The 16,952-nt window shown below is 32.1% G+C and overlaps 1 protein-coding gene across 1 annotated transcript in view; it reads right to left on the bottom strand.

The window, feature by feature from the left end:
• LOC129741928 (protein amalgam-like) overlaps positions 1–16,952 on the bottom strand; it is a 264,878-nt gene that overhangs the window by 1,123 nt on the left and 246,803 nt on the right. The window contains exon 11 of the mRNA XM_055733744.1: positions 8–49. Within this exon, the coding sequence (XP_055589719.1) occupies positions 8–49 (42 nt within the window). The remainder of the gene's footprint in view (positions 1–7; positions 50–16,952) is intronic.

Genomic DNA, 16,952 nt, shown 5'->3' with positions numbered 1-16,952 from the left:
CCGGCACCGGAACCGTATCCTCCGTTGGGATATCCTCCCCGGGAAGGAGCTGTAAAGACAGATAGAAGTAATTGATTAGAAAAGTTATGTTATACACAGTAATTTATTCAAACTTCAAAATCCTTGACAAAGTGGCTTAACTTAGGATTTTTTTTTTCAGTTAAATAGCTTCAGTTTGGCCTCACATTTCAAATTTAAGAGTTCTCACTCTTCACTATCTCGTTTAGAGATTTTTTTTCGGCCCAGCTAGTAAAACTTCTAAAATGAGCCTGACGACGAACGTGTTAACCTAAACGCATAATGAAAAGTGGCTCCTGAGAGTTCTTCAAGCAAAAAAAGTTACGCTTCACGTTTACGCCTAATATCCAAGTTAAAAAAAGTCAGTCTTCTAAACTATATTAGCTGTAACTTTCAATTTCCATGGCCTTTTTTCACCACGTAGCTTTTTTTTGAGTTCGTACGTAAGTGCATTGTAATAGAATTTGTTGACCATTTTTCTACTATTCTTTTAAAAATTGTATCGTCATGGAATATAAATGCAAAATTTTTACTACTTTACCCTTATTTGCCTAAGTTCATCACAAGCAAATGGTTATGAATTTAATACTTGCTTTGACTGAGCTTCTAAGGCTATGATCATTTAAAATCTGGCAAATTACAAACGTATGAATTTTAAAAACAATTCATTTGATCGAAAAATATCCTAAAGAGGAAATGAAGGTGTTGGTGTGATATCTAATTCAAAATAAGTTTTTAAAAAATATCGTTTAATACAAAAAATAAACTAACTTTATTATAAAATCCATTTTATATCGTTGGACACTTTTTTCGGTAAGGTATTGATCTATTATTTTTACCCCCGGATCAAAACTTTTTCAAAATCATGATATTTTACACAAATTTACTTAGAAAAATCAATAGAGATTCTGGTTGGAACCTTTTCAAACCGGTCGCACTTATTGTGATCTATGGAACTTCTCATTATTAGTTATTTACTTGGTGTCTACTAGTCAGGCAACACTTTTGCACGTTTGCCTGCCGGTAACGGATTTACTGCATAGTTAAGGGGTCTACTTTCAGTTCTTCGCAATAACCATAGTCTTTACACAAACTTCGGTGCTTGGTATAAACTTCGTGAGCATCCTAGAGTGGCTCCATACACTCCTTAACCCTTTGAGCCAAAAAAAATACCAAAACAATCAACAGCCATGAGTTTTCAAGTAGAAAACGAAGAATTTCCGAGGCGATTGTGCAAAATTGTTTTTATCATGTCTTTTTCCATCGTAAATATCTAAAACACTTTAACTTAAAAATCTAAAAAATAGGCAAGATAGTCCTTTTTATAACCAATACAACCCTATTGAAAATTTGCTAACGTAACGTAGCTATCGCTGAAATGAAGGCCCGGATATGAAATGATCATTGCTTTAAGTGCTTCATTTTCTTCCAAATTTCGTTAAATTGAAAACTTGGACAAAAATAACTAAGAAAAAAGGTCATAAGACTAAAACAATACAGCCTTTTTGTTGACGACACAAAATGCATTGATTCTGCACCTTCCAGGATCTGTTTTTATCGCTAAGATAGAAAAAAAAATGATATTGCTGTAAACCTTTTATATACGGAATCAGGTGATTTTTAATTTTGTTTTAACTCAAGAAATTTCTACAAAGTTAAGGAAATCTACAGATCTTCGGCATTCCAATAAAATGAAAAACACGTTGATCCTTTTAACGTTAATAAATAGAATTATGGCTTGAAAAATACTCAAACAGAATGTTTCCCTAATCATTTTAAATTTTTGAAATCATATGACGTTTGAAAAAGTGGCTCCAGAGAGCGTTTCTCGTGTATTTCCTGGGAGGCCCCATAACATAAAAAACGTGTTCTGCTGTTTTACTCAAGTTAGTCGCTCAGTTAAGCAGCACGTCGCAAATCTGGGAATTCTCCCTCTTTTTTTCTCGCTCCGAGAAATTCTTTGGGCCCGGCAAGTAAAACAACCAAATTGAGCGTGATGACAAACGTGTTAAAAGGAACGTTTTATCATTAAATTAGTTTTTTTTTTAATTCTCATCAATAAATTTACAATAAAATATCGATTGGGGAATCATTTAACTTTTGATGTTTTTTTTTCTAAGATAGAAACTCCATGACAAAAAAAATTCAGATTTATAGATGAAAGCTATTTCAAATTTTTTTGTTCCCACAGACCGGATTTTCTTGACAAAATGGAATTTGTTTGTTTTTTTTTTTACTTACAACGTTTTTTTCTCCAGCTATGTCAAGTGACGTTTTATTTAGAACATATTATTTAAGCGATTAGCAAACGAATCACAAAATAATTACTCCATTTTATAAAATTTTGATTTAAGGTAAAGATGCTATATGTACTCTTTTAATAGTATATGTACTCTTTTTCAATCAAGAAATGAGCTAACTGTTCTTTTTGTGAAATTTTACTGAATGTACTCTTTTTTCGTTATAAAACATTTTATCAAATAAAGGAACTTATTTCTTCCAATTTAAGAAGTTTGTGACGAGAAGACTTTTACAGAAAATTCCATGTTTTGTTATCGTACCTTGAAAGTAAAATATGGTATTATTTTGCCCGAATAAACGTGGTACAATGCCGAAGTTTGGGTCTCACTTTTCATATTTGGAAACTTCAAATATGCCAATAGTAAGAGTCACTGAAAATGTTGCCTTGTTTAGCCAACGTTTTAAATCGAATTTTGAGGACATCATAAAACCACTTTTAGGTATGATTCACATCCAATATTTGAAATTTGGAATGAAATCAACAAAACCTTTTTACAAAAAGCTGGCATAAAGAGGCATCATTTAACTTTCAATAAAGCCAAAAGTTGACATGCCTATAGTTTTTGTGTTACTCATTTGATTCAATGACATCATAGTGAAGCTTTGTTCTAGTTACTATCAATTTAAATCAAACAATAAAATGTGGTAGCAGTTTGCTCCCTTTGGTCTCCATTTAATAGAATTCATTTTGCATTTGTTGCACGATATTTCAATTTAAAAAAAAAAAGCTTCTTCCATTCGAAATAAACTTTAAGGCCATCATCACCATTCAAAATACAGTAAGCACAGTAGGCAATATGCACACCATTGCAATGCATTGTTCCAAAGATTCGTCCATAAATCAAGTTTTGGCATTAAAAGAAATATACATCGCTATAATAAACAGTTTTTTTTAAATGCACTCTTCGATTATGGTCAATATGTTTTCTAAGCATAAAATCAAAAAATCGAATAATGTCACAAGACTGAGCCTTAGGTTTTTTATTTCTTTTATTTTCTTAAATGTTATCATTTGAGAGGTAAATCTTTAATTTTATTAAAAGCTTCTTCCAGTCAAATGAAACTTTGAAGACCATCAGCACCTTTCAAAATACAGTATTGGGTGCTTATTAGACTAGTTCACTTTTCGGCTTTTTTCGCTGATCACAACGCCACTTACAGGGTTTGATCCTCATTCATTTTCAAGTACTCTGGCCGAATTTGAGCTCATTTGAGTAAGTTTCCAGCGTGCGCTAGGAGTTTTATTGAAAAAAGTCCATTTTTCTGGAAAATTTCCGTAGATGTGTTCTAGCAAGCTGTTGTTAATATAAAATGATAATTTTACAGTGCTCCGTGATTGGTATGACAAGCATTCGTATGGACCTGTTTTAGATAATTGACTAAATCAAACCAAAAAAATTTAAAAATTCATAAACTACCAACTTTTACAGAAAAATTACTTACAAGTTGAGAGCTTAAAATCATTAGTAAATAGAAAAAAATATTTTCGATATAAGCTTATCATAAAAAGATAGCCTTATTTATAACCTTTAATTTGATGTATAACACTTAATGATCGCAAAAGTGCTAGCAAAGTTATTCTAATATCTATGCAACAAATTTGATTTGATAAAATATTTTTCATTCAAGTTTGCTCCACACCAACTTGTGCACAAGAAAGCATATTTTATTCAATCAAGTACCCCATGACGGGGCCAGGAGTTAAAAAAAGCGCGCGCTTTGATCAAGTTGTAAGCAAGTCCTCTTGATGCCACGTTTTGCAGGTTGCATGATGCTAAAACTTGAATGGAGACAACATTATGATTCAAAGAATGTGATGTGAATGTTTGAATATCTTTGCTTGTACTGTTGCGATAATTAAGTTTGATACATCAAATTAAAGGTTATAAATAAGGCTATCTTTTTATGAAAAGCTTATATCGAAAATATTTTTTTTTTCTATTTACTACTGATTTTAAGCTCTTAACTTGTAAGTAAATTTTCTGTAAAAGTTGGTAGTTTATGAATTTTTAAATTTTTTCGGTTTGATTTAGTCAATTATCTAAACCAGGTCCATACGAATGCTTGTCATACCAATCACCGAGCACTATAAAATTATCATTTTATATTAACAACAGCTTGCTAGAACACATCTACGGAAATTTTCCAGAAAAATGGACTTTTTTCAATAAAACTCCTAGCGCACGCTGGAAACTTACTCAAATGAGCTCAAATTCGGCCAGAGTACTTGAAAATGAATGAAGATCAAACCCTGTAAGTGGCGTTGTGATCAGCGAAAAAAGCCGAAAAGTGAACTAGTCTAGTGCTTATGCACACCAACAACTTGTTTGAAAGATTTGTACATATATCAAGTATTGGCATCAAAGGAAATGTACATCGCTATAATGAATAACTTTTTTTTTAATGAAGTATTTTATTATGCTTGGTATGTTTCCTTAGCATATAATCAAAAACTTCTATCTCTTCGAATAATCTAACAAAACTGAGGCTTAGGTTTTTAAATCAATAATAACGAGGAAACAGCATTCACTCTTCCGTATTTTTCATAAATGTTTTCATTTGATAGGAAAATCTATTTACTTAAGAATGACATAGAGGAGAAAACGGTCCCAGTTTAAATTTACTTTAACCTAAAAATAATAAACTATAGGTGTTTGAGTTGTAAACAGTTGTCACAAAAACAGTCGTTTACAACTCATTGATCACTTTTGACTTGAGTACATATCACTTCATTTTCCTGTTCTCTCTGTTCAAAAGTATATCGGTGCGTTCATACAAGTTTAAGAACCAACAATTGCCCAAAATTTCATGTCAGTAGATTTTTCATTGGAAAACAACAAATAAAGTTATGCCGCTTTGCATGGCCGTAAGAAAGCCGTTTAATGGGGGGGGAGGGGGAACGGGGGATGGTGACTGATTTATAATATGATTTTTTGCCCCTACAGTGCATTACCATAAAATAATTAATGAACAAATTATCTTTGTTCCTATATAATAAATCATTTTAAAGTAGTTTCATATTAATAGTTTTTAAATTAACTTTGATACTTTGGAAAATAAATAATAAAATCTTTAAAATGGTGGAATACATCTGAATATTGAAACCTCAAGTAACAATTTAAGGAATGCACATCATTGAATTTGTTCAAAAGTTCGATGGATCAAGCTTATTTAATTTGAGCATATTATAAGTTTTTTTAGGAAAGCCATCAATTTCTTAGTAAAAAACATATTCTAAGCATTCCTGAATAATCTGAAGCTTGACCGGATACTCAGTTACAATTTCAAGACAAGTCCGGCCCGATCCGAATGACCAGTTTTTAAGGAAAACTGCCCGAATTAGATTTTTGGATTCAAAATTGTTTTTCCAAAGTTATTAACACAAAAATTCTTGCTTTTAATATGATTTGAATGCCGCTGATGAGCCTCGATGAAAAAATTTAAATTTAAAGTGTATTCATTTTTTTTTATGTTTCCATTGTCATTTCTATAAAATATTCCCGTGATTTCGATTAAATTTCTCCGGATGTTGCCCGGTTAATGAACTGAAAAATTTTAGATCAAATGCCCGAATTTTGCCATGTTATTTTCTCAATTGTCGGAATTTGCTTACTCGAATACGCACCAGAAAAATTCTGGAATGCTTAACTTATTCAATACGTAAATCAATTTAACTTAATTTTCCAAACTCACGAGCAAAATCAAAGATTTTTACCATCGAGGAAAATAAATCAAACTTTTCAGTTCAAAACTGGTTGTACATATTGTATAAATTAAACTATGATTTTAGTTTTAAATTTGGCTTTAAGAACACTTTTTTATAAATAATGTGAAACAATATACCGAGAAAATATACTATTTTGAGCAGATTTTTCTGATGAAGATCAGGTACCTATGTGCTTCTTTATCAGCAAATATTTTTCAAAAAGAGTAAATTCCATAATGAAATTTTGTTGAAAGAAAAAAAATTGTTTTTTTTTATAAACCAAAACTTTGTAATATTCAGCTTAACCCTTTCCTTCCCATGGTAGCACAGGTGATCCACAACTTTGCACAGCTCGCACTTGAACTGGGCGCTTTGGATCAACACCATTTTTTCACCGAATGTGTAGATATGAGTGAAGAAACATTGCACGAAATTTGAAGAAATTCGGTTCGCTAGGTTTTGCTTGGCAGATCGAAAGCTGCCAAAAAGTCGGATTTTTTTCGAATTTAAATCAAGTCGTCATTTGTTGTTCAATAACTTGACAAGTTTTTATAATTTCCCTCAAATAAAAATACTGACGTGCAGAAGGTTGCATATGCAAGTAGAATCAATTGATGGTTTACTTAGATTTCAACTAAAACATATAAATTTTTGAGTAAGTAAAGTGGATCCCTGGTGATACACTGGGAACAAAACGTACTTTTCTTCTTGTGATGCTTCTCATCAATACACATGAAAATCTTTTCATCAACCAAAAAAATCGCTTCAGGATAGTTATTTCATCTTCTTAAATGACCACATGTCTCCAAATATTTGTAAAAGTTCGTGATTTTCTCGAAAAACTGCATGTTTTGTTTTCCTTGCGAAAAGTGTCATGGCGGCCATTGTTCAAGGCAAAAATGAAAATTTCAAATATTTCAATAAATAGATTTTCGAGGGATGCGTACACCAAAGAAGATTTTTATCAAATAGGATCATTTTAGTTTGTGATCAATGAAGTGATGAAATTCAATGTTTTTTTGCAATTATTTCCGGTTTTTCATTTGCACACTATGTGTTGTTATCTTCCCAATGGAGCACATATGATCCACCTCAAAACCCAAATTTATCAATTGGATCATTAAAGTAAGCTTAAATTATGCATCTTTTGTTCTAGAACTTCAGCTGTAAATCAATATTTCTATTTTTAAAACGTGAAAAACCTCGTGGGAAGGAAAGGGTTAATTGAGTATACAAATTAACTTTGATTAAAAAAATTTAAATTTTGAAAATGAAAACATAAGCAAATTCATAAGCTTGCGATCTCTCGAATTGCTCAACAAAAAAGTCATTTGGATATTTTTATACGATTTCTAAAATGTAAAAATATACTTTTCCCGAATCGTAGTTTCAGGTTAGAATTTTATGAGTCAAGTTTCAGAGCCCTCATTCATGAATCCATAATCAGTAGTACTGGGTTTCAATATGAATTCTTTATTATCATTTGAATTATTTATTTTTAATCTGTATTGTGAATCTGAATTTATTTTGAATTTTGAATGATGAATCTAATTCTGAGTATTCTGTTTTAATTCTTCATTTTGAAGCTTTGTAATAATTGAATTCTATATAAGAATTAAGTTTAAGAGCTGCAAATCTGTACATGAAACAATTATTTTCTTTTTTTTTTCATATTCGTAAAACTATCATCCAAACATTGAAAATGCATATCATTTTCAAAAATCATAAATCAAATTGGAGAAGACGAATGCAAACTGGCTAAAATCCTCTAAAAATAAAAAATAGAAGAGAATTAAATAAAATAAAATTTAATAAGAAATGCAAAACTAAATTTGAAACAGGATTTTATTTGTCATTTTTATGATTATTCGAACTGAAAATCAAAAATCCTAAACAAGGTACAGAATCCGAAACAGGAAAAAAGAAACACAATTTCGGTTATAAGAATATGGAACCAGAACCTCCGAAATAAGTTGATTTGTAATAAAATTTATTATTGCGAACTAAGTTTCTTGAAACAAGTGATTTAAAAAAAAACAACAGCAGAATTCTGAACTTGGGATGGGTTTCAAGGTTTTGGCATTAATTTTGAGTCCAGTTTGATACTTTCGAATAACCGTACTATATCATCATAACTTGAATACGAATTTACAATTTTGAGTAAAAAGTAGATTACCTCGCTGGATTTCCTTGGTCCCTCATGAGGGGTGAGGGGGTTTAACCCCCAAAACCCCCCGTTCCTACGGCCATGCCTCTTTGAAGTTGTGACGTGAATTCACTCAATTTGAAAAAACAAACACTGCCTTCAAAATTTTTGTACATTTGAAAGTTATACATATCTTGCTTAAAACGAGCTTTCAGAGTATATATCCCTTATAAAAATTTTCATTTTTGTGACGTTATTGTATTCATTTCTGACAGTTTTTTATCGCTTTTAAACAACTTCATACGATATAAATATTTTCATTCTCTACACAATAAAGCAGCATTTGTTGGCTTCAAAACTTGTTATGCAAATAGTAAAAAAAAATCAATTTATATAATTAAATCAATTTTTTTTTAATTATCAAAAATTACACTTTTTTGATCGATAATTAGTTTTTTCAAAAGAATGTTAAACATTTAAAAAATTTTTCAATCTTTCCAACGTTCGTTTAGTGTGATTGATTATACTGATGAGAATATACGCGAACGGATATAAATCACTTGTGAGCTATTCAAGCGCGTGAAATGTTTTTGTGTTTTTTTTTTTTAATTTTGAAATCTATCTGGACAGTTGGAGTTTCATTGTCGTTTTCGAAATCTTCAGATAAATATTTGAAGGAAACCGAAAAAGTAAAATTTAAATTAAAAATTTAAATCTTAAAATTTTAGAGAAAAAAGCCCTGTATTTTCAGATTTATTCACATAACTTGCTAAATCAAACGAAAATCTGGAGGCAAAAAATTTTTTTACCTCAAACAGCAATATTTCAAGCAAAGTTATAAATCTATCCTCCTTTTCAGTGAAAAAATTTAATATTTTTTCAAATCTGGACGGTCTCTCGAAATTCAGGGCAAAACCTGGACACCAAGCACCTGTGACCCTGACACAAAGTTGGTAAATGAATTAAATTTCTGCCTTTAAAAACTCCAATGTGTAGGAATTCATCTCAATCGATGCAATATCAGGACAAAATCCCAAAAACAGTTAACAATCAATATGGACGACCCCTTTTTAGACCCCTCTTACTGACCCTGATCCAAAATAAGATTACTGAAATCTAATACCCGTCCCACAAAACACGGATGTTCAAATTTTCATCTCAATCCGATACAGAATAACGAAAATAACGCGAAAAAGTAAACATTTAAATTGGTGACCCCTTTTGGGAAACCCGTGATCCAAAATTGAATGAATAAAAAAGATTGCCCGTCTCTCAAAACTTACATAACCAACTTTCATGTCAATCTCATGTTTAATGAAGTCAATATCACAAAAACCAATAACAATTACTATGAACGCCCTCTTTTCCGACCCCTCTTTACGACCCTGATTCAAAATTGAAAACCTGAAATTCTCGTCCCATTAAACACTTTTGGGAAACTTTTCATCTCAATCCGATGTAAAATTATGACAAAATCGGTGAACAGCCATTAAAAAAAACAACATCTCTGAAAATTTGCCACATTATATAGGAAACTGGCTCGTATTAAACGCACAATTCAGGAAAAAATCAATCGGGGGTCTTGAAAAACTTTTTTTGTCGTGAAAATTTTCGAACAAAATAAACGTGCAAAATTTCCAAATTTCGCTAATACTTATATTTTTTCCTGAAAAATTCAAATATGACATTCTTCCGGGTCTGTTTTTACCTAACTATTTTGTGAAAACTCGAGCAAGCCTGTGAACGCTGAAGCGGGCGGAGTTGGTGTTATGTTAATTTTGCAACTGAGCTGTGGTTTTAGTGCTTAGTGAAATCTCCGAGTGCGAGTGTGATAGAAATAGCTTGAAATTCTTTCGATGGAAATGGGGTTATTTACGTGAAAGAAGATACAAGGTGATTGAGGCTAAATCATGACAAATGGGTGTCAGGATAAAAGGGAACCTCGAAATATAAGAAAAGGCGCATGTTCTCATAAATATTTAAATCTCTGGTAAAACGTGAAGAAAAGTGGTGAGATTTAAATCTTCGTTTCAAAATTAATGAAATTACAAAGAAATAGTAAAAGGAAAGGTAAAAGTGCATACGGAAGTGCATATTCGTGAAAGAAAGTAGAATTCAAGAAGAAAATATGGTAAATTTGCAACATAAATTAGGTAAGGAATAGTGAAATGAAAAGCAAACGAGCCACTAAAAGGGAAATCTGAAGAGTTGGCAAAGGTGGCACAGCTAGGGTAAATTGGTTGAAGTTTTACCCTTGGCAAAGATTGAAGGGTTGTGACGAATACGAACTCAAATTATCAGCAGATTGGTAAGATATGTTTTCTCATAAAAATGTGAAATCCTTAGGAGATTGGTAAGATGTGTTTTTACTGAAATAAAATAAATAGGAATGTTAAATCAATTGCCAGCTGGCCAGGTATATACACGGATGCCGGAATAACAGTAGTAAATGTATAACATTTAAATTGTTTTACATTTTAAACTGGCTGTGTACTTGATCGATACATTCTACCAATTTATACAGACACATACACGTAAAACATTCACTCCACAACAGTTCAAACGAAGCCATGGGGTCCGGGTATGGGGTACGAAGCATTGGAAATCTATTGAAATTGTTATCTAAAAAATGCGTGTAACCCCGTGCTTTGGCAAAACTGCGGTGAATCCGTGCACCCATGGTGAATAACCAACATACATACAACATATATTTTGTGAAAACTCGAGCAAGCTAGGAAAACAAGTTATCAAAAATGCTTATTTTTAAAGCATATGTGAGTCAAAACGGAATGAATGAGTTTCTGAAGAGAACAATTCATATTAAACTTTCTGCTGACATTGCTGTTTGTCATGAATCGTAAAACATTGCATTGCAGTTGAATATCTAATATTTTTCAATCTATTTTCCTTATACTCGGTTTCAAATAATATTTTGGAATGACAAAAACACCTTTTTTGTGTTAATTGGATTTTTTGTAGATTGTTGTTCTCTAGCAGCTTTAATTTGAAATTCTTGGGTTGTTTTTGATGGAAAACCATTGAAAATATTCAGGACAGATTTTGATGTTCATTAAACTTGCAGTTAAATAAAAAACTCTATACTCAGGAACGTTCTCCAGAGATATTTTTTAAATAAAATAATGCAGTGTTTATCATTCAAATAGTTTAAAAAAAGCTTTCAATGGATTTTGATTACCCGAAACCATCCAGACGAAATTGTTTAAAATATTAAGTTTTTTTAAATACAATAATTGGTACCTAGCAAACTATCAATCTGTTCATTTAAATTGATCATGCATTATGATTCTTTAGCAGTGCATTATATTTCAGACAGGTTGAAGAGTTGTTGGATGAAACGATCGGAAAACATTTTAAAACCGTTTAAATTAAAATTAACCCCGCAGCCGGTACCGAGCAAATAAAAAATGCAAAACAAGCCGCTGGGGATTTCATTGCTGAAAATATGCCTACAACACCGAGGCACTAGTGAGAAAATGCACCGTTTGGTGGTGGCGGCATCAATTTCGGAGCACAAAAAGAGCTGATAATCGTATTAATTAATTTATCGTGTTCCACTATACAGCCGATTTTGGCATTTTTTTTTCGACTTCCGGTTAAAAGGGGCAGAAGTGGGCTGGTCCAATTTCTCGTTTATAGTTTGGTCAACCAAATCACTTTGAAACGTTCGGGGTGACCAACCGAAAATGCACATCAATGTGTTTCGGAGTTTAGTGCTCCAATAAAAATTAATTGAGCCTTCAGTTTAAGGTACAGTTTCAAATTAATAATGATCGATTTTCTCATTTAAGAGAAAAATCCACCAACAAACTTCAGATTTATTGATTGGAGGATTTCACACAGTGGAGTTAGGTTATTTTTCGGTATAAAAAAAATATTGGAAGGGCATCACGAGACAAGCTTAGTATGTAAAATTCGATACAAGATTGATCAATCAGGATATCACTTTCAACTCAAATGCGAACGTATATAAAGTGCTTTAGAAGCAAACAAAGGTAGAGTCTTAATTTGAGATTGACAATGATTGACAATGATATAAAATCAAATTTTAGATAGAGTTTTGAAAACATAAGAAAACATCATTCAAGAAAATTATGATTAATCTTCTTAGTATTGCTGCTCGAAGCTGAAGTTTCAGCTTCTATTTCAGAAAACAATTTTGAAATTTGAATTTTGAGCACTGATAATTTTAAAAGGTATTGCTCAAAGCTCACCGGGTAAGCTAGTCTAAATAATAAACAGATTTAAAGCCAAGACATATTTTACTGCACTTCAAGCTGGTAAGCAATTATATTTTTCGAAAGATATGCAAAGGTGCCTACACCAATTGACCGTATGAAGCCACTTGCAGTTGCGTGTTAGCTTATCTCGTTTTTTTTTTAATTCTGAAAACAACATGAATTGAGTTCTTTGGCATTGGCCTTATGAAGTGTGAGAAAGGGTTCCCCTTAACTTCCAATTTGGTCTCATTGAAATAAATTTGAGTTATTTTGAAAAATTTCAAAATTAAAGATTTAATTTAAACTTTTTTAACCCATTTTCTATTTGAACTCTATATTCTTTGGTACAACTTCAATCTGTGAATCTTTTATTTGCCATACGAGATAATGATGATAAAAATATTTTTTTTATTTAAATAAAATTTATTAGGCCATTTACTTTTTGGTATAAGTTTTTGTGGGCCGAGGGTCAGGGGTTTTCTTAAGGCTAGAAGGAGGTTGGAAAGGGTAAGGAGAGGGAAGAGATCGGTGGGAGGGAGGAGGAGATTTTAACACTAACTGTTCCTTTGATCGGATAATGGGGGATCCATTTGCGTTTCCGCGATCATCTGCCTCATCCGACGATTGCGCTGGGGAAGGTTGAGGGGTTATCTGTTCCGAGGTGGAGAGGCTGGTTTGAGGTGAGTAATTGGTTGTTTCGAATGCTTTTGTTGTATTGGGTGCTGCTGTTTTTTGTCTTCCTTCTGTTTAAGTTCTGCCGGTGGTTGCGGTAGTCTATTGTCTGTGGGTTTCGATTGGTTTTTGTCGACCTTGACGACGTTGGCGAATGTAAGAGTGCTGTTGCTTTGTAGAATCAATTTACGGGCTGCTGCTATCGGCATATTACGGTCGGTACTGAGCTTGATGGCTGTTGTTTCGGCAATCCATGTTGGGCACGATCTGTTTATCGGAAAGTGGCCTTCTTTCTGGCAATTCCCACAGAATAGATGATTTTTACATGCTTGACTATCGTGGTCTGAGGAGCTGCATTTGCTGCACGTGAGCGGGCTCTCGCACTTCTTTTTGGTGTGTCTGTATTTCAGGCAATTTCTACACAACAAAGGTAGCGGATAATATAGTCGCGTTTTTATGCGGAGAAATCTAAAATTGAAAACCTCCGGTATTACCGTCCCGTTAATTGTTAGAATCAACGTAGAAGTGCCAGCAATTCCGGTGGGTGTTTTGTTTGTGATCCTACGAACGTCGATCACATTTTGAGACGACAGTTCCGAAAGAAGATCCTTTTCATCCATTTGGCCCACTTCACGACACGTTACAACGCATTTTCTCTGGTTCAAACTCTGGTGGCGTCCAATAACGATCGGCGTACCATCAATTAGATTTGTTAACTTGTCCAGTTTACTTATCTGTTCTTTGCTTCTGGATTTGATAACATACCACTTATTCTTCTCCTCGTAGAAACCATCTATTTTTCCGGTTTTTTCCACAGATCTCCCAATGATAAAGGGGTTTTGCGGAAGATTGTGTCCGTCTGCTGCTTTCAATGTCAAATAACAAAGGCGTCCATGCAGGTTATTGGGGTCCATCCATTCCGGTAAAGTCCTATCCGGGGGTTCACCCGGCGACGGACTCATCGCACTACTTTTTCACTTTTTTTTTTTTTTTTTTTTTTTTTTTTTTTTTTTTTTTTTTTTTTTTTTTTTTTTTACTTTTTCACTTCACACCGTTCAAGTTCGAAAAAATTCAATAGCCTTTATCTCGCGGGGACCGATTACTAAAAGTGACCGATCTCGCTCGAGGCTGAAGAGGAACTGATGATAAAAAGATGATTTTCTTTTTTTTGCATATCACGAATTTATATAAAAAAAAATATTTATGAACTCTCTAATGATTCTCTCAATATATGTAGATATTATTTTATAAATAAAAAAATCTTTTTATTGTATAGAAGAAAAAATTAATTTTAACTTTTAAATTTTATAGATTCTATTCTTGAGACTATACATTCGAAAAACATATATGTTTTTGAGACAAATTTATAATGATGAAATTATTTGAGCAATAAATTGATTTGGAAACCTTTCAATTTTTTATTGTTTTGCTATATTTTTTCAGAATAGGGACTTGAAAACATAATGTTTTTTTCAATTCGGAAATTCAATTCTCATTGTAGATTGTGGTTCATAAAATTAATTTTCAAAGCCTAATTCAATCCATATCTGAAATATAAAGATATTTAAATTTTGAAATTGATTTGCAACATAGAAGGTTTAAAAAAATTTAAATAGTTTTTATTTTCTGAAGCTACAATTTTCCATATATTTTAAACGATTTTAAATAATTAAAAATTTATGAAATGAGGGATCAATTTACGATAGCATAAGGCTTAAAAAAAATCATATCATAATTGAACTTTCAAAAAATTGTCGAATAACATTTTTTTTTTTCAAATTAAGCTTGTCAGATCGATCGGTTTTATCCGGAATTTCCCCGATATTTAGTTCGAAATATAAAAATGATTCGGCACAGCCCGGCTGCCCGGATGTTATTAAAAAAGTTTCGGATTTTTTCTCTACATTTGCAAAAACGAACATGAAACTCAAAACGAGTAAAAACATTTTCTTTTTAAATTTTGTTACCAAAAAATAAAACTTTTGAACGAGTTTTGTCAGAATAAACATGTTCGATTTGATAGAACAGTAAAATGCAATTTAAAGTCGACATCTGCTATTTGATTTAACTATTATGTTTTAACTGTATTTCTTCTTGATATTTAATCAATAATTCAAGCGTTTTTGCCAAATTTGAGGAAATATTGCCTGGTTAAAACCCACTGTTCTTATTTAATCAGGTTTTGAGTAGTTCAAATAGTCCTTATTTGTCCAGCCTAGAGTGTCCTACCCAGGATTTCCCGGTCGGGAATTCCCGGGAATTAGGAAAATTCGGGAATTCCCGAATCCCGGGAAACGCCTAAAAAATCCCGGGAATTCCCGAAGCCAGTAAAATGTACTAAATTAATACAAATTAACACGATCTTAATTGGAAAAATTAATCAGATTTAGAAATGAAAATTATAGTTCTACCACTGACCATACTGACTGGACACTCGATTTGGTTTGTTGGATAATTTTTAAAACATTACGCAATATCGATTCCAGAGTGCGCATCAATAGATTTGAAGAAATATTATCCCAGTTAGGAAGTGCCACCCAACTTAAAAAGAAAAAGGCAATACATAAAACCGGGCTAAACAGGTACATTTTTCCTACAGGGCATTTTTTTTGTCAAATTTTGAAGGTTCGCAATACTGACACCACCTTCCGTCGATATTGCAAACCTAAGACTGGCAAACGCCAGTCTAATTTTTCTTCTAATTGTCATGTCAGTATGATCAGTAGTTCTACCTTGACGGCTTAATCTTAATTTTTTTTCTCAAATCTGGTTAATAAATTAAATTTGATGAAAAAATGTTTTTCCAACTGATAAATTAGTGTAAAAGTGAAAAAAGACAAAAATATATAAACCAAACAATTCCAATAATGCAACGCTACGGGAAGAATCTGAATGTTATATTTTGCAACACTCATCATTCAGAACTTTCGTTTCGGATACAGTTTACAGTAACAAAATCCTCATCAAAGAAATGACATATTTTGCAACAAGTAGATAGTTATCTGAAAATTTACGGTATTTGATGAATAAACTGAAGTCTAGCTAACTAGCTTCTATCGACAGTGAGAAATCTTTCTCAATTATTTCAAATTTTTGCTGCTAGAATCAGACCAGTTTGTCGGCTTAAGTACTTCGTTTTGGGTCTTGGGTTTGCTTACCTAATTTTTGAGGCATTAATAAAGTTTGAAATGTTTTTCAATACTAGGTATAACCTCAAATTTAAAAATACTATATTGATAAGAATCCATACGCAGTAGAGAGTTAAGACCATCAATTTAGTCCAGCCCGGACACGATCGGAAAAAAATCTGTCAACCTTATTCTAAAGCATGAAATATTAAAATCTAGGAAAAATGTGGATCTTACATGAAATAAAGTTTTATTAATAGATTTATAGTCAGTATTTATTTGTTATGTAGGTTTTTTAGTTTATCAACTGATTTTAGTAAAAATTGCTCAATTTTAAAATTTTACGAGCCATTGCACCAAATCTTGAGGTGGTAGACAATTTCTGACGAAATATTGAAAAATGTGAGCTAGAGCTAATTTTATACCTACTTTATGGGAAAGAAAACCAAAATAAAATTTTATTAACCCTTTTGAAACCAATCCCGATTCTAAATGGGGTTTTCTAAAGTCCGCATAAAACCAAAACCAATAATTTTTTCAACTTACAATGTGCGCAGAATGTTTCAAAACACATGTACCTAACAATCCGTACTAATAGCAACTGTTTGACAATGAGTTGTCAAAGGCTACATTTACGAAATGCTAAAAATATAAATATACTGGAAATGCAGATATTTTTGGAAAAATAATCATTTTGGTCACGTCAGAAATTCTTGGTTCATGTGCTTTCTGATCTTAAATAT

Source organism: Uranotaenia lowii, chromosome 2, assembly GCF_029784155.1.
Source record: "Uranotaenia lowii strain MFRU-FL chromosome 2, ASM2978415v1, whole genome shotgun sequence".
Taxonomy (NCBI): Eukaryota; Metazoa; Arthropoda; class Insecta; order Diptera; family Culicidae; genus Uranotaenia; species Uranotaenia lowii.
This window is presented reverse-complemented; position numbering and strand designations above follow the sequence as displayed.